At 37.3% G+C, this 21,563-nt stretch overlaps 2 protein-coding genes across 3 annotated transcripts; both read left to right on the plus strand.

Annotated features, from left to right (window-relative positions):
* The first annotated feature begins 882 nt into the window (after positions 1–882).
* On the plus strand, positions 883–3,505 carry mrps23 (mitochondrial ribosomal protein S23). The gene is made up of 5 exons (XM_088427714.1): positions 883–1,007; positions 2,150–2,329; positions 2,433–2,510; positions 2,659–2,785; positions 2,859–3,505. The coding sequence occupies exons 1-5, from the start codon at positions 964–966 to the stop codon at positions 2,988–2,990; spliced, it is 561 nt and encodes a 186-aa protein (XP_088283840.1). The 5' UTR covers positions 883–963; the 3' UTR covers positions 2,991–3,505.
* A 661-nt stretch (positions 3,506–4,166) lies between these two features.
* On the plus strand, positions 4,167–21,197 carry LOC148415718 (uncharacterized). 2 transcript variants are annotated; one of them, XM_088428354.1, is made up of 26 exons: positions 4,167–4,299; positions 4,530–4,613; positions 4,831–4,942; positions 6,220–6,433; positions 6,606–6,770; positions 7,126–7,233; positions 7,324–7,404; positions 7,594–7,692; positions 8,892–9,752; positions 10,845–10,963; positions 11,155–11,763; positions 12,416–12,547; positions 14,019–14,205; positions 14,348–14,422; positions 14,488–14,610; positions 15,581–15,724; positions 16,221–16,304; positions 16,396–16,464; positions 16,532–16,791; positions 16,903–17,055; positions 17,329–17,440; positions 18,153–18,255; positions 18,341–18,679; positions 18,777–18,843; positions 18,939–19,040; positions 20,071–21,197. In XM_088428354.1, exons 2-26 carry the CDS (start codon positions 4,535–4,537, stop codon positions 20,165–20,167), a joined length of 4,494 nt encoding a protein of 1,497 aa, XP_088284480.1. In that variant the 5' UTR covers positions 4,167–4,299; positions 4,530–4,534; the 3' UTR covers positions 20,168–21,197. The 2 variants fall into 2 exon arrangements, with proteins under 2 accessions (XP_088284480.1, XP_088284481.1); XM_088428355.1 differs by lacking the exon at positions 8,892–9,752.
* Positions 21,198–21,563: the final 366 nt, after the last annotated feature.

Raw genomic sequence — 21,563 nt, forward strand, 5'->3', positions numbered from 1 at the left:
ACTGTGTTAAACAAGCAGTTACATTTTTGTTTCATTTGTTAAGGATACCCGTATTCAGGGTTAAAACATTGTTTTTTGAGATTATCAATTTTCTAGTTAACACTAGACATACCACCAAAATAACTTTTATTTTTTTTAAGCAGGATAAAGCACTCATATCGTTGTGACTGGAGATGATAACCACAAGTTAACTACACGATGGGGCTTGAACTAGCCACACAGTGAGCAAATCGTACTGTTGGGTTTATGACTCAACGCAACAATTCTTTGATAATGATTAAAAAAGGCTCCGAATTGTCTTAATTGCATATTAAATACTTACATACATACACGTATGAGTCATGTATTCATCTGCTTTCTCCCATTATCATTAAGTTTGAATGCCCTTTTTTTTTTTTGTTTATTCCAAAAAATCCCTCTCGATAATCTTTGATATATGTTTTCTGGGCAGATTCCACTTGTAACATTAATGATGGACAAGGTTTTGGAATGATCTTGGTCCCCTTTTCACATCACAATAATTGCATTTTAATAATTGCAATTGCTTTTTGCTTTTTAAATATATTGGCTGTGGCTGGATAGAGATAGATTTGTGTATCAAATAGAACAATTTAGAGAGGGTCAAACTATGAAGCCACGCGATGTTGATCAACTCCTAGTGGTGAGTTTCAGTAAATGATTTGGATTTACGTCATTTTATTGTCACACCAGAACGCAATTCTACGGAGCCCGAACTACAAAACAACAACAACATGATTAATCACCTTTATCTAGTCATTCTGATTACAGTATAAATAAGAAATAAAAACATTGAAAAATACAACCCGGCTGTCACAAGTCATTTCAGCTCAAGCAGGTTTATTTTATTCTGAAGAAGGAAGTACTACCGGAAGTCGTGGTCTTACTGTTCATCCATCGAGAGGACAACCGTGCTCGTAGTTTAGATGCACCAAAGAGAACTTAATGGCTGGGAGTAGACTGGAGAGAATTGGAACCGTGTTTTCACGGTAGGAAAGCGCTTTTTGTCGTCTCTCTCTTTTTTTTTTTTTTTTCATTACTTAACTAGATTGCAGACATAGAGTAACTGTGGTAGTTGATACCGCATCTCCTCTGAAACGTTACGTCAAATTCTTATTTATAATTAACAATATAAAACTATGTGGTTATAGATATTTTATTCCGGAACTCAGAATATACAAATATAACATCTAGGGTGTTAAAAAGATGTAGTTGAGCGTGATTTTGTATTTTTCAAGAGCATATTCGACATGCCTCTTGATGACGACATAGTTGTGCGACAAAAGCGTTATTGTAGAGTGTTTTCTATAAACGTACCCAATTTTGGGAGGTATGCTAGATGGATGCTGAAATAACGAATAGTTGTGTTCATGAAAACTTCCGTTTTCCAAAATCCAGAAATTACGTCTTTGTCGGCAGACCCTTTGCTTCAAGTCTTTTCAAGGACGCTGCTGTCAAGGCTCGATGGCGGCTTCGTACTTCATTTCAACATAGTCCGGCAATTTGGACAAACCATTTAATGTTAATTTAATGATCTACTTGGCCAAACACTTAAATACCACTCCCTGAATTTCACCTCGAGCTCAGATCTATATCTATCTATCTATCTATCTATCTATCTATCTATCTATCTATCTATCTATCTATCTATCTATCTATCTATCTATCTATCTATCTATCTATATGCTTTTATTTATTTATTTATTTATTTATTTATTATCAGTGGACTATTTACACCAAATTGTTGTTCACAAATCATTTTAGCGCATTATTCACATGGGGAAAAAAAGCTTGCCTTACCACGAATTATTAGAATGGTAAGTGTAAATTCATAACTAAAACTCCTTTTAGGACTTTAGGTCCTATTATGTTAAATGATTTTTTTACTGGTACAAAGTGTTAAATTGTTTCTGATTTCATGAAAGTGTTTACTTTAGATTATATGAAGCGTAATGATAAATTTGATTTCAATTGAATGAAAACTAAGATTTAGTCAATTGGGTGGGTGCAGAACAATCCTGGGAGTGTTTTTTTTTTTCAGTTTTAGAATTGCTCTGTCCTGGCTGGTGTGTGCTTTATTTTGAATTGGTGCAATTCAACATCACTAATTGTATGCCAATGTGCTTAACAGGGTGCGGGATCTAATGCGCTCTGGAGTGATAAAGCAATCGGAGAAACCAATTTGGTATGATGTGTATGAAGCATTCCCACCAAAACGTCAACCACTTTACATAAAACCCTATAGAAGGTCCAGGCTGAAGAAACCAGACCCAGTACCAGAAATTTTCTACCCAGAAGATAAAATTAGGGCGTAAGTAAATGTCGGTTTTTACTATAATTACAAGATGGTGCTTACATAAAGAACGTACAAAATTCAGCATTATGTCAACATGTATGTCTAACTCTGCTTTTAGGAAATTTTATGACCAATATGGAATGGGTCCTCGTCCTTTTGATCTTTCCAAATCAAACTTTGTTTCTACCTGTCAAAGGTATGCATTATATTTTCCTCATTTCAGGTTTCTATGTTGGGCTATATGTTTGGGCTTTATTTTATTTTATTATTTATATATTTTGTAATGATGGCACACTTGAATGAGAGGCAACAACATAGCCACAATAGTTTCTGTTTCACTGCAGGTTTGTAGACAAGTATGCTGAGTTAGAGAGCCAATCCGAGTTGGATGAGTCTGCTCTTTTTGAAGAGACTGCAAAGGCTTTACTTGCAGAAGGCATCATACTGAGAAGAAGAGGAGTATCAACTACAGTAAGTGATCATTTGAAAAGGTTGAAATTGCACGTTTGAACACATGATCAGAGATTAGCTTTTTATTTCGTAGGTCGCAACAGAGTCCAGGGATCCAGTGTTGGGGCTGAAGCTAACATCCATGCTGGCAGAGAAACAGTCAGTTGATGATGACAGCAAGCAAGAACCAGAAGAGCATACGTCACACACAACACAAACCTCATAGAATTTGGACTTTCTCCTTATATGGAGACTCCTGTCACTTGTAGAAATATTATCATGGTTGTCAGGCAGAAAGAAGTATACAAACTTTTTCAAACAGAGGCTTCATACAAAAAAAAGAACTTTAGGACACCTTGGCAATCCATCTTTTTGTGTAATAAATATGGTAAAAATCATCAACTTCCAAGTGTTCTTTAGCTAGTGGAAAAATTAAGCTTCTTAAACCACGTTTTTTTTTCCTCCTTTAGTTTGTGCTCCTGGTTTAAATATAAAGGCAATTGCAATGGGAATGCATTAAATTTCCACTTCATTTTTAAACTAAAAATGCCATTTAGGCATCTCTACCTTTAGCCTTCTTTGTGCAATGTCATAGCATTCAATTATTAGCAGGCTTTGTCCAAGGAGTTATTTCAAATCCTGAGTCCACCGTTGTCTGAGTATTACTACGGTGGACCGTGTTTCTTGTTTAATTGAAACTGTGGCAACATGAGAATAAAAATTACAACTACTGTACTTAAACATGTTTCAATTGCTTTTTTCCGCAGCTCATGAATGCTTAGCTACAATGTATTATATGCTTGTTTAAATTTCGTGTGTGTATAAGAGCTACAATGTCATTTGTTGCTTTGTATTCAATTTTGTATTCCACAAAGAATCGAATTACAGTACTGTACTGATAATTGCGGTCGCTTTTCTGTTTGATCGCGCTTTCGTGAGATATCCGAGTTTCCCAGTACCATTGAAAGCACCACCAGTTCAATCTATCAAGTGTGTCCGGCGGATGTTGTAGCTTCAAAAACATTATCCATTGTCTTTGAACGCGATCGCCGATAACGGAAACGCTTTAATGTGTATTAAACAGGTTATTAGTAGCCACTACTTATAAGTGAGAGATTAGTTTTGTTTTTAAAGCAAATATGTTTTCCTCGAGGTACGTCCATAATAATTGATATATGGGATTGTTTTCTTGTGTGCTGTTTTTGCACCAAGTTGCACTGTACAGAAAATAGTTTTCGAGATGTAGCTTTGTCCATAACTCAACCTGCGTCCATCCAGACTTTTCAAAGCGACGAAGTAAATGGATAAATAAATGGATGGATGGTCTTGAGAATCTTTGTTACGATCTTTCCTGAATGTCTCAAGCGGCCCAGCCAATAACAGCTCTTGTGTCGCCGTCAACAGGAAGCTGGGGAAGCGTCCTTGGAGAAGTTCCTAATAGTATAAGCTTCTCAATTTTCATCCCTCGCAAATATAATGCACACGTTATTGAGCTGACACAATCTGGAAAGGCAAAGGACAGTTGGAGTTTCGAGGTAAGCACACTTGCGAGATGCAAGTATTTTTTTGTTTTTGTTGCCTGTTTAGTTAGCCATCGCTAAATGGCGCTTGGTTAAATTCGAATTATTAGAGATGCTGCATCTATTCCACGGATTCGTTCACCGAAACCCTTCTATATGATTGTATTTACATGTTGACCTCGGAGACATTTTTACTTCATTCTAATAATAATACATCCCGTTCTTTTGATACTTTTTACTCGCAGTCATCATGAGCGCGCCTATGGTCATTGGAGACCAGCTCATCCTTGAGGAGGACTTTGATGAAAACTATAACCCCTCTGACCAAGGTACACGTATAGTATGTTTGCAAAAAATAATGATTTAATACTCTGAATGCTGTCATAACCATCAATCATTGGAGATAAATACAAAAAAATGTATTTATTGATCTATTTTTTTTGTCATGTCTGACCATCACAAGCCCACAGCTTTACGTATCGTTAATTAATGCTTTTATTTTAGCCTTTCCTCTTTCTAAATGTGTTATTTTCCCCATCTTATCAGAGATCAGAGAGTATGCAAAGGAAATAGGCATTGATCTTGACAATGAGACGGAGCTCATGTGGCTGGCCAGGGAGGGAATTGTTGCACCTCTTCCACCGGAGTGGAAGCCTTGGTAAGTCAGTAGGTGAATTCCAGTCAAGTTTTGATGGGATTTCCATAGTACCTAAAAAACAAACAAAAAAAACAAAACAAAACACATTGATCTGTGAAAAGATTGTTACCTTTAACTCAAAGTTGACCCAATTCAAATCACTTATTGAACTAATTGATTAACTTATTGATCTAACAAATATACTAGACGCTTGCTTAATATTCAATGTGACAATGTTCTCTAAACATATGACATTGCACACGTTTTATTTACACTTTGTAGTATTTCAATACTTCATGAAAAACGATTGAAAAATCATTTACAGAGCCTCATAATCAGAATTTTCTGTACGGTCACTTGGGTTGAAATGGGTTAAGTCTGAATCCAATTGGATATGAGTTTTGTTTAATTAATAATGCTCTGTAGTTGGCTCAGCCACCTTATTTGAACAGGCATCTAGTATGCATTGCCTCATGTGTCATTAATTTCATTTTACATATTTGCCTTTTCCCATCATTCTACTTCAGTTGAACGTTGATCCACAGAAAGTTGTTGCATGGTTTGGATCCTATACGGTTGAGATTAACGAACAATTAAGACTGTGAATCCATCACTGTGAATTTATTGGTCGAAATTGTAGCATATGGTCAAGAGCCTCTTTTAGACATCTGAGAGTGTCAGCAGTGATGATTTATCTTTTTTTAGCATCTCCAGGGAGATGTCAGCAGCCGGCCACCAACAAGCTACTTAAGACACCTGAGTAAATATATACTGCGTTTCTATCTCTTGTATTTTTTGTTTTAGATATCTTGAATAACCATAGAATTAAAGGACCTAGATCATGATATTGTTACACTTTCCAGTTAAATTAATGCATATTAATTAAATTTGACACTTTGGCAATTTAATTTTTGATTAAATATGAGTTTTATGGTACTGACGTTCCTAACCAGGAAGTGACTTTCCCATTGGTGGACCGTGTTTCACGCCTGTGGCTGCAACGCCACCTTTATTATGTTGTTCAATGCCGTCGGTCACAAAACAATCCATCCAGCCGTGATCTTAACCGCTTATTCTTATGAGGGTCGTGGAATGAATGAAGGAACCAAAAACAGGCGTTTTGACATAAAAATGAAACACAGTGTCTATAGATTGCACTCACTGACACATTCTCCTATCAAACCAGTTCCCGTGGAAACCCAGTATTTAAAACAAGAGTTCTGCCCGCGGGTGCAAAACTAGACAAAGATCACTCATTGTAATGTCACCTTTGTGTGATATTGCGATCTTCCCTGCAGCCAAGATGTTACAGGGGACATCTACTACTACAACTTCTCCTCTGGGGAGTCCACTTGGGATCACCCCTGCGACGAGCACTACCGCCGCCTCGTTATCCAAGAGCGTGAACGCATCCAGCGCACGGCTGCTGCTGGGGGCTCAGGGATCAAAAAGAAGAAGAAAGAAAAGAAGAAACAAAAAGAGAAAAAGAAGAAGGATTCAGCCAAAAGTGGAGTGAGTGTCTTGACAAGTTTCCTTCCAACTGAATAGCATACATTGAACTATATTACAGTAAGTAATACCTTTGAAACAGAAGGTGAACAACGAAGTTTTTGATTTGAAACCTTTATTGACAAAAAGAAAACGTTGACATGCACATGTGAAATTGTTGCCCTCTATCTCGTAGGGCCTGGGTTCAACATTAGGGTTTTTGCCACCTCCCCTTGGAAGCTTGGCTCCTATCGGTGGTCTCGATGCCCCTGTCCTTGGTCCAATCTCTGGACCTCCATTTCAACGCTCTCTTGGATCTGGAGGACTGGAACCCCTCAGAGCGTCTCCTGGGTCTCTTGGGGTAATCCCTAATTCGTTATTATACTTATGGTGGAGTTGTATTGAAAACTACATTGGAACCACCAAATGTACGCAGTTGAAAAATGATGATGATGGCAGGGATGATGATGATTATTCTTGCTGTTGTTTATATCTAACACTGCCATTTTGTTTTTCAATCGAATGTACCAGGCCTGGGCAATAACTTGAATGTATCCACTTAATTTGTCGTTTTAAAATGTGATTTAATTAAAAATTGTCTAAATTGTGAAATTGACTTTTTGCACAAGTAGCAAAATGTAAAAATGCCACACCTGGGTGTGTTTATTTTTAAAAATTGTAAATTTAACAATTGAAGTGCTCATTTCACTCCTCAGGTACACCGTAACAGTGGTGCTGCAAGTGTTTTAAGCTCCAAAAATGAAGAAAAAGTATATCTTTCCTTGCCTGGCTGTGATGATGGTGATGAAATCTTGGAAAACGAGGTTTAGTACAAGTATTAAACAATTATCTTGTAGACATTTGTAGATGCTTCATATGGATCTTACGTAATGTGGCGATGTTTTCGACTTCAGTCGAGTCGGCGATCTTCAGACCGGCAACTGATGAACCTTCACCTGGATCTGGATGAACTCAGAGGGGGCATACAATATGAAGTACTGTACACAGAACACTTCAATCAATAAATATTTATGATTGTGTTACACTTTAGCTTATCGAAAACATCGTCAGCTAATAAGAGGACTGGAATAAAAGACAGACTTGATTTGTATCATATGGAGTCCATTTTTACACCGTTATGACAATCTGTTTCTTACGTGTGTGCGCGCACGCGTGCTGGTCAGGAAAGTGACGCCAGTGCGGCAGCTCGAGGAGAGGAAAGGACTGAACCAGAAATGCAGGACATATCTGGAGGCCTGAGCTCTGAACCACCATCACGTCAGGTACGCTCATAAACACAACTACTACTATTTGTCATTTATTTTAATAATTATCAAATGCCAAAAGAGCTCATGGGAACTGAATCATTGCTGACCGCAAGAGGCAGTGCCCTTTGTCTTAAAACTCTGCTGCTTGCTATTCCAGCCAGCTTTTGTCAACACGAGTCACATCACTAGCAACCGCATGGTTCTGTTTCTAGTTTTGGTAAAATTAACTTTGTATTTGTGAGAGAAAAAGTGTTTACAAGTTATCTATCTTTTCACCATTTTCTAATTGAATCATATTTTCATCTTTATCCTCCCATGTTTTTTTTTCTTGCATCCTTCTCTCTTTTGTTGATTTGTGACGTGTGCACCATGATCCATGATATGTTTGAGCAGCTTCTGTGCTGCTGGGATCTGTCCTATGGGCATGGCTGCCACTGTGCCTTCCTTTTTGTCTTACTCTCTACCTATTGTCACTGCTACTGTTTTGCCATCTGAATTCCGATATTCCCCACACACACACACACACACACACACACACACACACATACACACACAGCCCACCGTTTAACACCTGCAGCTTAAACAAGAATGCTGTTTATGTGACATTCTTGTCTTTCCTCATCTTCTCTTTGAGTCTCCAAAATCACTCATTGACATTAATAATTATTTTTCCAATATATTTGTTTCACACCTTTAAATCAAATAAAATGTACATACAGAAACCAGCATGGCTTCTTCAGTCGTTTGACACCATCAAATAACTGTTACGAATGACAGCATTGACACTACCTGATGATCATGCACACAACATACTTTAATGCGAGTTTATTTCTGCCTCTGCATTCTCAACAACTCAAATTACATAAAATTCTAATATGTATTTCTTGATAGATGCAACTTATATACCAATGCATACAATTAAACACAATTATAGAAAACGTGCATTTTGATTTTCCCTTATATTTTTTCATGCATGCATGTATCTTAATCCGGCCTATTTTGTATTTTCCATGTATACTGACTGTTTGTCAACAAATGTGTCTCAAATCACCATCTTTCAGTCCTGCATGTATTTGTCAAGATGATCTCTGCCGTTATTTTTGCATGGGTGTTAAAATGATCTGACTTGTCTTTGTCCGCCTGCTTCCCTCACCACCCCTTCCTACTTTTCTCTTCTTTGTGTCTGTTTGGAATGGATGAACCATTTACCCAAGGACTCTCTGAGGGGCCGTCGCTTGTCCCCTCTGGCAGTTCAAAACCTTCTCAATGACACGGTACTCGAAGGAGGAAAGCCTTTTGGGCAGAGCGAGGACAAAAAAAAGGCACAAGATAAAGATGAGAAAAATAAAGACAAAAAGGACGATGAGGATGATATTCCCAACGAGCAGAGGGAAAGTCATGGTACTCTTGAAAAAGAACATGAGGAAACCAGTGATGGTGAGGGTGAAGCAAAAGACAAAGGAGATGATGGAGGAATAGACTTTTTACTATATGGGACAAAAATGGATGATGTAGGTGACAAAGATGGCAGACCTGAGAGAGTGCAGCATGATGAGATAACAGACATGGAAAACATGGAGGATGCAGAGGTAATAGAGAAAGAAGATGTGCAGGAGAAAGAAGAAGGCAATAGTCTTGTTAAGGACTCCCCCAAAAATGACACAGGTCTAAAAGAAACTGACCATGGAGGAGCTGTACATAAGAGTGTGTCCGATGATTATTGTGCACATGATGGAACACAGGAAGAAGATGGTGAAAGTCATGGAGATTTGGAACGATGCTCCTTGAGCCAGAGAAAATTGACAGATGACGAAGATGAGGTGTTGGAGAGTCGTGTAGTCAGTGAAGATGGCGAACCACTGTGGAAGAGAAAAGACTTGAAAGACGAATCAGATGCCCAAAAGGCTCAATCAGCATCTCTGAATGAGGAGGAGGCCATGGAGATTTTGGAGATGAAAACAACTCCATCTGCCCTGCAAGGCAGAAAGGCAACATTGGGTGTTCTTGAAGTATGCGACAAAAGGATGAAACCTGACAAAATGGAGAGTGGGCCTACAAGTAATAGAGCTGAAGAGGTAGGGTTTGTTATTAAATCTCTGTGTGCTGTGTGCTCACATGATATTTTGCTAGTTTTACACCTCCAGCTTATTTTGAACGCCTCCTTTAAAGAGCAGGCTGTTCATATTTTCACTTTTTTTAAAATTAATATGTGATATATTGGTCAGAGACAAGAGTCCAAATCTTTTATGATTTTAAGTTGGTTTATTTTCTGCACGCATGCTCACTTAGTTTTGGCTACTTTTGCTGGTTTGGACAACAGATGCAAGGCATTTGCAACTTTAATGCCAGGCAAAGGAATGGCTTCTCTAGGTAGTCTGCTTCTGTGACTGTGTGTATTTGATAAAAACAACAAATCCATGTGTCCATATCTTCAGTAGTTCAGTGGTTTCATGTCAATTAGTAGCTGATTGCATGTGTGTGTGATTGCAATACTCTGATGCAAGTGATGGCATTAACTCATTCAGTGCCAGCTATTTTCAAACCCTCCTTTACATGAGAGTTCATATCTGGACTCTGGAAAGACATTTTAGTACACCTTTGAGATTGAATGAGTTAAAACATGCTATATAAGGGTTGGGGAGTGATATTAATAAAAAGTAAAACTAAGTACGAGGGGATGATTGTTCGCCTTCTCAAGATGAATACAGTAGGTACGCCTTTCGGATTGAATGAGTTAAGCAGAGTGCATCATTCATAAATGTGAAGGCATTGCCATTATGCAGTGACTTCTATCTGTCCTTTGTTCACTTGAATATTTATTTTGAATACTTGTGCGATTTTATTTGTCTGTCTCTGAACAAGATATATCAGTCATTTCTGTTAACAGCTCACCTTTGACAGGTTTGTGCTGTGATGCAGAACAGTAGTTGGTCTGTATAGCATTGCTAAAGCAATCATTTTTTACATTTCAATTGTATCACAAGCTAAAATTTGACTTCCAATTTAACTGTCCAAAAATTCTGTATAATTTGAACTGGGAATTATCTTCTTAGTGATTTCTTGCTTACATGTTTGCACAGTGCTAAAATTACTATAATAGCAATAATAATGCCAGTGTTTTTGTATCAAATTTAATAAGGTGTATTCTTCTATTTTGTTTCCCAAAGTTGTCAGAAAAGTTTTTGGATTTTAATGACCTGTCTGGCTCTGTGAGTCCATTGGAGGATAACGATGATGATGTGGAAGAGGAAATCAATAAGTATATAAAGGGCAAGGCTGCCAGGAGGTTAGTAGCTTTCAAACAGTTTATGGTGACGCTCACTGACGGAGCCAAAGGGGGGACCAGAGGGGCCATTGCTGCCGCTGGAATCCACTTAGATTAATTGCTTGTTTTCACAATTCAAAGTTATGAATCCTGTCATGACTGAAGAATGTTAACGTTAATAAATTAACATTCAAAATGTATTTCCTTCAAAGGTATTTGCAGGCTGCAGACAATGACAAAACTCCATCTATCAAAGTGGACAGACTCGTGCGCCATCAACCAAGTGGTCAGAGTCATCAAAAAGCAGCTGGCCTCAGCATGGCTTTGAATCTACAAAGGCCCGAAACATCCAGAGGTCGACTGTCCAGAACTTCAAACACCCAAATCAATGAAGGAAAAACAGTGGAACAATCAAACTTTGGAATCGGGGAAAGTGAGAAGAAAGAAGAGAGGAAGGGCATTAACGAGTGGAGAAGGACTGAAAAAGAAAATGAGACAAACAAGGAAGAAGATGAAAAAAGTGGGAATGCCGTTTGGGAAGTTGAGAAGAGCAAAGAGAAAATAAAGGAGGAGAAGAAAAATACATCCTTTCGTCTTCAGGAGACAATAAGCAAAGAGGAAAAAAAGACAGAACATTTAAAAAGAGAAAAGGAAAGTAGAATATCTCTCCTCATAGAGAAGATAAAGAGTGAGGAGGAGGCAGAGAAGGAACAATTAATGCAAGAGAAGGAGAAAAGAAAATGTCTCCTCCAAGAGGAGCTGAGAAGGAAAGAACAGGAGGAGGAGGAAAAGCTTACAGAAGAGAACAAAGAGAAATCGAGGTACATTAGATGCAATTATGGACTATTGTCAGAGGGTTCACTAACCAAAAGACAGTTGAGTCAAAACTGGACCAATCCACCAATGATCTAACTACAGTATATACATATAAAAAAGGTAGTTTTGTTTCAAATAATACCTAAAATTGGTTGTTTTGGGGACAACAGTTAGGGCAAATAGATTAAAATCCACCTTGTTTTTTTTTTTTTAATGTTTTTTGCCCAGTTTTTTTTTTTTTTGATTGGTTATTAAGCACTACACTTTAACAACACATTTTTGTATCCTCTTTAACTGTAGGAATTTGTCTGAGAAATTGAAAAGATGAAAAATGACGCAAACATTGAAATTCAATGCATCTTCCCTATTGCCATTTTTTTTTCCTTCTGAGATTTAAAATTTGGATCCCATGTGAAAATGGCACAATTTTGTATTTTCCACACTGTCCAAAATCTGTTGTTGATGATAGTTTAACAATGTTATCACCGCACTAGTTTTAAATCTGTTGTTTTCAGCAGGAACTCAGTTTTTGAGTGCAATATGCAACGTGCAAGGTCATTCTAATGTGCCATTTACACATTGATGCCAAATTACGTTTGCTCTGGAAAAAAAACAAAACACATTGTCATGAGCACTTAAATTTGTTTGCTTCATCAGAGCTCTGAAACAGCATCTTCTGTCCAAGAGGCAAGAGGAGGAGGCAAGGTTGAATGAAGAGTCCGACAGGATCCTGGAGACGCTGAAAGAGTCTGCTTTGAAAGAGAGGGAGAGGCAGCTACATGAACTCAGGTTAGTCAATAACTTTTTTTCTTAAATTAAAAAATAACCCACATTTATGCCTTGCCACCACTGCTTCAAATTCAATGGCAAGTTAAAAATACATTAATGGTGCTAAAATGATATTTCAGTTCCTATACCAATGGGGTAGAGTATAAAAAAGTTAATCCTTTATTTGCCCAAATTGTAAACATAATGAATGAATACCATTACTCCTATTTTAATCGTAAAATCATATATTCCTTAATGTAAAGCTATATGAAGTCCTAAGTCAATACAGTAGGTTATATTGCGGACCCCATCTATTCACAGGGAATAGGAAAGGGGGAAGCCCACAAAATATAGGGGGCTCAAAAATTTATATATGTTGAGTATTTTAAAAAATAGCAGGGAAGAAAATCTGAATAGATGAATTGATGGGTGCCACTTCATTTAGAGAGTATGACTGACATTTACTCTATCCAATCATTGTTAAAGCAGTGATTATAAGTTCATCAGAGTGCTGTCAGACAGATTCTAAATTTCTCCCAAAAGCTTTTTGGTGGTCCAAAACATAAATTTTTCCAAGGTAAAGAAGTTATTTCATCACCCTACCGATGAATAAGACAACTTTGTATTTATTTACTTTATTTAAGCGCTGTGATGTTTCATAGTACACAGATACGGAGGTCTCCTTTTACATTGCCGTAATTTGACTTAATGTTGGTCTTTGTAACATCTGATAAGTTGATATTCTAATTTTATTTAAGTGTGTTGTGGCACATATGCAAGACTGAATGGTGGCATGAGAGTAATGCACTAAGTAAGGATATATAATTAATGGTCAGGCCGATTATTGATTCAAATATCTGACCTTTTGACAAATATGGCAACCAAGTTTTATAAACATGTGACGGCTGGTAATTAATCAATGTGTGACTTTGTTAACTTCAGTGAGGTATTCATTTAACAGCTCTGTTTACTTTATTAAAGATGGCATCTTAGTTTGAAATAAAAATATAGATATATTTTCCAATTGTGAAAAATAATGTTTATTGTAGTAAACTATTTTCTATATAAAACATGCATTTTTCTATTTGGAAAAACATTTTAACAAACTAAAAAGTTGGAGTCGTTTTAAAACTTTTGATGCCGATCGATTTTTACAAAAAATGAATGAATCGATTCCAAATATCGGTTGTCAGCTTATTTGACTGTAAATGGCAACTGTATCAGCCTTGGAGGAAAACAAAACAAAACAAAAAACATACTGTATCGTTCTGATTCTAATACTGAGCTTTATTTTATTCACGTTAAATTGTGCTCAATCTAAATATTGGCTGACATTCATTTTAAAACAGTAACTTTGCTTTTGCTCTTGGCCAGGACTCTTAAAAATGTTATTTAATTCCCATTGGACATTCCCCGTTGAATAAAGTCAAATGAAATAAATTGATACAGGATTTAGTTTCTATATACTGTAATTTTTTTGTGTGTGTTTCAGAGAGGAGAGTGAAGCCATGCTGAAAGACTTGCGTAACACACTTGAAGAAGAAAAGGCTGCAGTCCGCGACAAGTTGGAGGCTCAGAATAAACTGGACATTGAGCGTCTGAAGACTGAGTCAGAAGAGAAACTGCAAGTGGAGAAAACGAAGCTCCAAGATGAAAAACTGAACACTTTTAAACAGGAGGTAGAAATGAAAACACATCAATGAGCATGGAAACTATACATTACATCATTACTATTAATTATTCGAGGTATTTTTATTTTATTTTATTCAGATTCCTTCGATAATGATCTTTTTCTACTATTTTTCTTTTGTGTGCTCAAAGATCATTGGCCCGGAAAGGAGGAGAGAGCTGATTGGTCCACGTCCCGAACAGCAACTTGCTGAGTACCACAGAGAGGTACTCTATTGGAAAAAAGTTTGCTGTAATAAGGATTCAAATTGACAGTTAGTTTCTCTTTGCAGCTCTCTGACTTGCTCCTGGAAGTGCGAGAAGAAGTGCAGCGTGACCATGAGAGGAAGCTGGAACAGCTAAGGGAGGAACATAGAAGAGAGCTCAACAATATCAGAGAGAAACAACTGGAGGAGGTTAGAATCTATCTGAAGTATATGTTTTGACTGGACTTGCGCTCTTGTTTTGCTCATTTTCATTTTCAGCAAGCCTGAAGCCAGATGAAAATCAAAGCTGTTAACACACAAGGGGGGCGCGATGCGTTGTGTGGGTGATGCTTAAGAAACAGGCTTTGCTTTTGCGGTGTGAAGTGTGATTGCACATCCACACCACCAGGTGGTGCATTGTCAAAAGTCTGCGGAGTTATAATCTTTTTAAATTGCGGTCAGCATTTATACTATCACAATAATTAAATCATATTAATATTTGATTTAGAAAATAATTAATACAATGTTTTGTACCTAAATTACTGTGTTAGGTGTTAATATTTAAGATTCAAGAGATTTATTGTCATATGTATAGTTGTACAATGAAATTCTTATTCTGTTCTCTTCCCCGAGCAGCAGACTATATTCCATAATTGAGCAATCAATAGGTCAGCTTTCATTATAATTTATTGATTTTTTTTTTCCAACAACCAATGGTTCAGTTGTCAAAAATGTTTATAGTTCATATGAGGATTTACAATTTCTTTATTTCAAGCACTTCAATGCACTTTTTAGTGCGTAGTTATTTTTTCAGTTTCAGACTAACCTGTAACATGTACAAACCATTGAATCATCATCATCAGTTCAAAACAAGATAACATGGACCCAAAATTAGCATTTGTTTTAGCTTTAACTCTTCTTGTTACTTAATATAACAATGATACTCTGGACTATGACGTAGTGTTAACTCTTTATTAGTATAGTTCGCAGTCGTAACAAGCAGTACAACACAACCCAATCATGCATTGCGTGACAAAACTACAGGTAACATTGAGGCTCAAATTACACCACAGCATTCATCTTTTTTACTAACTTTGCAATTCACTCTGCTGGTAATATGAGATGAACTTTGTGTTGCCTTCAACTTTCAAATCTGATTTTTTATGTTTGTTTATGACAGGAAAATGCCCAGAGGGATCGTTTGCTTTCCGCGCTGCAGGTTGAAAGAGAGCATCTTCAGGCCTCACACGCTCTTCAGCTGGAAAGACTCCATAAGCAACTTGACTGTGAAATTGAGAAGGCACAGCTGACACATTCGCACAGGGTAAGATCAATCAGACTCTCACATTTATTTATATGAATGCAACCTGTGCCTTATAGTTTAAGACTTTTTTTTAACAAAAAAAAAGACTGATAAAGAGTAAAGACATCAAATTCTAAATGCATTACAGAGGTTCTTGGTTGACAACGCAACATAAACTTGTGTAGGGAAGATCAATGCTATTTTTTTTATTTTTTCAGACCGATATCAGTACAAGTACTCAACACTTAAGTAGTCATGCTGATGCCAAGTACTGAAACCACTAGGATAGCAGTAGTATAGGAGTATTTTCCTGGGCAGAATAGTTGATGGTGTGTAAACCTTGAAATGTTTTGTACCAAGCACCTGAGAAGGAACTCAACCACGTTTGAGAGTTCAAGTGTACAATACAAGTTTTGTAGTGTACAGTAGCAAGTCCTGCTTTTAGTAAAAATGCAAAATACACATTTCAAAGTTATCAATGATGTAAATAATTAAAATCATTCTATTCCCTGGGCAGGAGTCAGAACTTCAGGAACTTATCAGTCAGTTGGAGCTGAGAGTAAAAGAACTTAAAAGAGAGGAGGAACTTCTGCACAGCAAAGTACCGTTTTTTGTTGTTGTTTTGTTTATTTTTCAAAACACCAGAATACAGCTAAAGTTACTGTATGCAAACTCATGCTGTCTCTTCTTAGACTGAAGCTTTGAAGATGAAAAGGAAGGTGCTTGGAGAAGAAGAAGAGCGTCTTGACAACCAGATGGGGGTAGGGTATTTTATTATGTAGAAAGTGAACTACATATTGATAAAGTGATGTTTTTGTATGTATTCAGGCCTTACAGAAAATGACCCTGGAGAGGGACCAGTTGAAGCTGGAGCTTGAGAGAACAAAGGAAGAGCTGACCCAAGCTCGAGAACTCCTTAATGTGGTGCGGGAGGAGTGGAATGAAGCCCGGAAGGAGGAGCAGAGGTCGAGGGAGGAGAGGGACAAATTCAGGGACGAGAGCAGGAAGATGAAGGAGGACAAAGAGCAACTGGAGAGCAAGGTGGCTCTTTTGGAGGATCGATGCAACCGGCTCAGTCGCAAAGTCAGGTACGCTGAAATGTTCACAGATTTTGTAATGACATTGAATATGAAGTTCTTCCCACATTGCCAACTCGATTTCAAGAACATAATCAATTTCCTCTGTTTGAATTGACTCAGTGAGTTGGAAACGCGTGGAGAATACACCTACAGACAAAAGGACAAAAATAAGGTGACGGCGCCCTCCAGTGGCCAAAGGGATTCATCACTACATGTAGATGAACTGGAGGAACCACTTGCCACTGGACACGACAGTAACTGCGACATCCTTGAGTAAGTACAACCTTTACATTATTTTAACATAATGACTTATGCGGCTCTGTTTGATATATATATATATATATATATATATATATATATATATATATATATATATATATATATATATATATATATGTATATATATATATATATATATATATATATATATATATATATATATATATATATATATATATATATATATATATATATATATATAATTTTTTATTTTTTGTGGGGCAAGTCATGATTCAATCAACACTAATGCTACACCTGTCTGTTCAGGTTTGGCGGATTAAACTCCTCCCATTGTGCATCCATCGAAAAGACCAAAATGTTCCTGGAGAAGGAGAGCAGCCGACAAATGCAACGACAGCAATCCAACGAGGAAGGAAAGGTAACTAAGCAAATGGTAGTTAAATATGTAAATGAACTCGGGACAAGTTAAGCAGCTCAACAGTTTGGTAGCCAGGGAGGTGAGAACCCTTTTAAACAAATCACTGCCATCGAGGAGTATAGGCATCAAATCTATTTTTTCCTGCTGACAATGACTTAACTCCTTCAGTGTTATTGATGAGAATAGATGTCAGATCTATTTTAAACCAATGAGAAAAAAATATTTTAACGATGAGACAGATTTGATAGCTTTGTTCAGCAACTATATTATACAGGTAAAGGATTAGAGCAAAGAAAGAGATTGTAACAGTCTTTCGGCGACATTGTCAATTCATTACAAGATGTTACTCAAGTAAATACCTGTACATGGTTTGTAAAAAATATTAAGAAATATGAACAATCACAATTGTGATAAATTTATCTGAAAATGGCTTGAAAGTACTAGTTTTTACTTTTTTCAAAAAGTAATACTACTTTTTTGATACTTAAGTATTTGTCCAAGCAAGATAAAAGTAAAGTCATGTGTTATCAAGCAAACTACAGGTATTTTTCCTTATATGAAATAAATGTCTTTAATTGTATTGCATGGTAGTTGAAGGACAAATAATCCTGATCAAAGTTGACGCGGAATTTCCTTACTGTGTTTGGAGCACTTGCTTTAAGTTTCCACCATACTTTTCCTGAATATCATTCTGTCTTTATTCCCTTTGCAGTCCTTCCTTCAAGAAGCGCCGCTGTTGGCCGCAGAGCGCAAAGTCACATTTGATGTAACAGATTCCGAACTCAGCAGCACCATTGACCCACCAGACGAGACAGGTGACCCTCAACGGTCTTTTACCCTAGAAAAAAAAAATATAGACTACATGTTTCCTTCCTCATCCGTTAACCTGTCAACTCTCAGGAGGAGGTGTGACTTTTTTGGCCAAAGTCCAGGAGCTAGCAGAGTCCCAGCAGCAGATCTCCGGCCAGCTCAACAGCGTTTTAGGTGCTCTTGGATCATTAGCCCAGCGACAAAGCAACGCATCTCTCCCAACCTTCCCCGCAGCGCTGTCTCAGTCCACTCCCGCCGCAAGAACTTCAACCACTCCAGGGCCGATCCCTTTAGGCCAACCTTACCCGCTTTGGAACACGTCTCCCCACGATGCCCCGAGACTGACTGCCTACTCGGACAGCTCCATCACGAGTGGACCGAGAAGCGCTGAGGATGTCACACTCCGCAGATGGAGAGAGATCTTCCCTGGTACGCGCAGTAGAACCGCTCTATATCGCTTGACATATGAGCAGTGATTATTCTCGCTCAGCCTAAGCTGTGGGCTATTGTTATTGCTGTTCCCCAGAAGCGGCGGCGCTCAGCTCCAGCACCCTGAGGACATACACATCACCTGCAACCTATACTCCTGCTGGGTAAAGTCATCTTTGCCTTTGATCACAGTAATTCCTAGAGACTTGTAAGTTATTACGAGTGTATTTACAGGCAATGCTTTGTGTTTTCCCCATAGCCTAAACGTGCAAAGGTCAATGCAGATGGATGACCGTAGACTGCAAAAGCTGATTGACAGCAACAAGAGATGGCTGGAAATGCGAAGGAAAAACACAAGCATGTATCCTTTCATCACACGTACATCCACTGTGACTGATTTTGGTAGACTGGTGCTTGCGTGGCATAAAAATCTTCATTTTGATGTTAGCTAGGGCTGCAGCTATTGAGTTTTTTTGGTTTTCGGATATCCAACATAAAATGTAATATTGAATTGTCTGAAACATTTTTTGTTGTTGTTGAAAGCAATTATAAACACTGGAGACCAAATGACACATTTCCACTTAAAGGGCAATGTGTAAGATTTAGACCGTTTTTCACTACGGACAATAGGAGGTGCTGCATTTACCATTGGCGGCCTCCGGAGAAGTTCCACCCCCCTCAAGTAATATAATCTAATGATAACTAGATCTACGATCATGTTTAAAACGTACTGTTGGTCGTTGAGAACACATTTATTTGCACGCTTTTGAAATAAATAATCATCAATCTTTATTCCTTTTTAATGAACATCTTACACAGTGTCCCTTTAATTGAGTGAACACATTTTTGATCCTCAATTTTTTATAAAGTCTAAATTAAAACTGCTAATCAGCAAACACCTGCATTTTAGACAAATCTTTTCCCATGAGTTTTGGTCGAAGAGACACATTTTCCAGCTGAAACGGAAGCTGAAATGTGATCAGTAGGAACGGCAACTGTATATAAAGTATGTGTGTGTGTGTATTAGGTAGCTAGTTAAAAAAAAAAAACTTAATATACAATGTGAACTGTGCAAATGATGGATTGATTTAGGTAACGAGAAAGCTCTGCATCAATTGAAGATACAGAGATAAATATTAGCACTCAAGCTATTTCTACAGTCAAATGATGTCTAAATAGAAAAATGGAAATGGAGTAAATTTTATGACTATATCACAACACAAAGAAACGGCGACGATGTCAAACTCCTGCTGCAAAGATAATACCGAACGATCCAGCAAAACTGCATCACAGAGGAGCCGATCCGGACAGGGTTTAAGAAAGGCAAGAAGAAAAGACCAAGAAACATATTGTATTTTAAAGTGCCGGTCTTCCTTAATCGAGTGCTTCAGACCTCTCTTCACTCGCTATCAGGCTTCACCCTCTCAGAGCAATCTCGTCCAGCTGGGCCTGGATGACAAGGACCAGATCAGAGTCTACCATTATTGATGACACAGCACTGCGCAGTCCTGCTGGGCTGTGCTCTCTCAAGACTTCGGAGAACAAATAGTAGCGTGACTCTAATGCTTCTCACACATCACAAAATTGATTGGGTCCCATCAATGATTTGTTTGTTCTGTGAAGTTTAGCTATGTAGTGCGATTATATGGAGTGGCCACAAGCCACCATTAAGGTCTATCTAATGTCACATAGTGTATTGGATTCTGCTCAGGTCCCCCACAAGACGCAAAAAGGCTCACATTTATTTTTATTGAGTGTGTTATCCAAGCAGATGTGACCTTGTCGCTGAACTTGCTACTGTGGTGTCGTATTTCTACCTATCCTGTTATTTCGTCTGGTTTACATTTGAAGCAAGGCCGCTGTGCTGGACGCAGTTTTTAATCAATATTGTCACCTTCCTAAAATATTGGCACAAGGCATCCTTTCCGCGTGTGTGTGTGTGTGTTTTAAGAAAACAGAAACTGAACCAAATACCGACCTTATGAATCATCATTTTAACGCTGCAGGTGATTTTAGGAGAAGTGACCAACATCCTGAGATGATTTAAGCAAAAAAAAGAAAAAAGTGATTTTGTCATTATTTTAAGGACAAAATATTTTCCAAAAAATTCTTCACATTTTTCTAGCAAGAATTTTACTTAATGTGACAAAAAAAATTGCATAGGTCATTAGTTTTGTCAGCTCATTTCTCAAAATAAGTAAAACAAATTGTAATGCACTACACCGTTTTTGTGTGTGTTTTTGTAGTTGTACTTGATGTTTGATAGTAATTCTGTCACGTGAAAGACTTCTATATATTTTCCCCACTTAGGTCTTCAAAATCCAAGTGACTACTCATTACGTCACCCTATGCGTGAACATGAGCTTTGTGCATTTATATTTTTGTATTAAATGTGATAAGTCGTTTTTATACTATTAGTATATTTTTGCATTTTCTGTAAATGTGAGATCATATAAATTTTGAATCGCCGCTGCTGTTACTGAGCAAATTTTTGTTGAATAAAATATTGTACATTAAATGCTATTGCTTTGAGTCAGTTATTGTGAAGAGCATGTTGGAGTAGTTTTAAAAAGTCATATTGGAAGACTAATTTCATCCAAATATTTGTTTTTTATATTATATATATATATATATATATATATATATATATATATATATATATATATATATATATATAATATTCATTTTCGATTTTCCACAGTGAAACGTTTTAGACTAAGCTCTTACCTGTATAAACGCTGTAAAAAGTAGTCAACAATTGTTGACAGTTGATTTATATATCTTTTTTTTCTTTTGTTAATTTTAAAAATAATACAGGTTTAGGTTTCTCTTTCCAGGGGTGGCTTGGCAAAATATAATTGAGAAAGTTTAAATGGGGCCCTAA

The sequence above is a fragment of the Hippichthys cyanospilos genome, chromosome 11 (assembly GCF_059441005.1).
Source record: "Hippichthys cyanospilos isolate Australia breed blue-spotted pipefish chromosome 11, RoL_Hcya_1.0, whole genome shotgun sequence".
Taxonomy (NCBI): domain Eukaryota; kingdom Metazoa; phylum Chordata; class Actinopteri; order Syngnathiformes; family Syngnathidae; genus Hippichthys; species Hippichthys cyanospilos.

What these genes read in the sequence shown, in the direction of transcription:
- LOC148415718 (XM_088428354.1), top strand. Translation starts at nt 4,535, where the DNA reads ATGAGCGCGCCTATGGTCATTGGAGACCAGCTCATCCTTGAGGAGGAC. An exon ending in TGAACACTTTTAAACAGGAG is followed by an intron (nt 14,206 to 14,347) that starts GTAGAAATGAAA and finishes GTGTGCTCAAAG; the next exon opens with ATCATTGGCCCGGAAAGGAG. An exon ending in GAGAGAAACAACTGGAGGAG is followed by an intron (nt 14,611 to 15,580) that starts GTTAGAATCTAT and finishes TGTTTATGACAG; the next exon opens with GAAAATGCCCAGAGGGATCG.
- mrps23 (XM_088427714.1), top strand. Translation starts at nt 964, where the DNA reads ATGGCTGGGAGTAGACTGGAGAGAATTGGAACCGTGTTTTCACG. An exon ending in CCAGAAGATAAAATTAGGGC is followed by an intron (nt 2,330 to 2,432) that starts GTAAGTAAATGT and finishes CTCTGCTTTTAG; the next exon opens with GAAATTTTATGACCAATATG. An exon ending in TTTGTTTCTACCTGTCAAAG is followed by an intron (nt 2,511 to 2,658) that starts GTATGCATTATA and finishes GTTTCACTGCAG; the next exon opens with GTTTGTAGACAAGTATGCTG.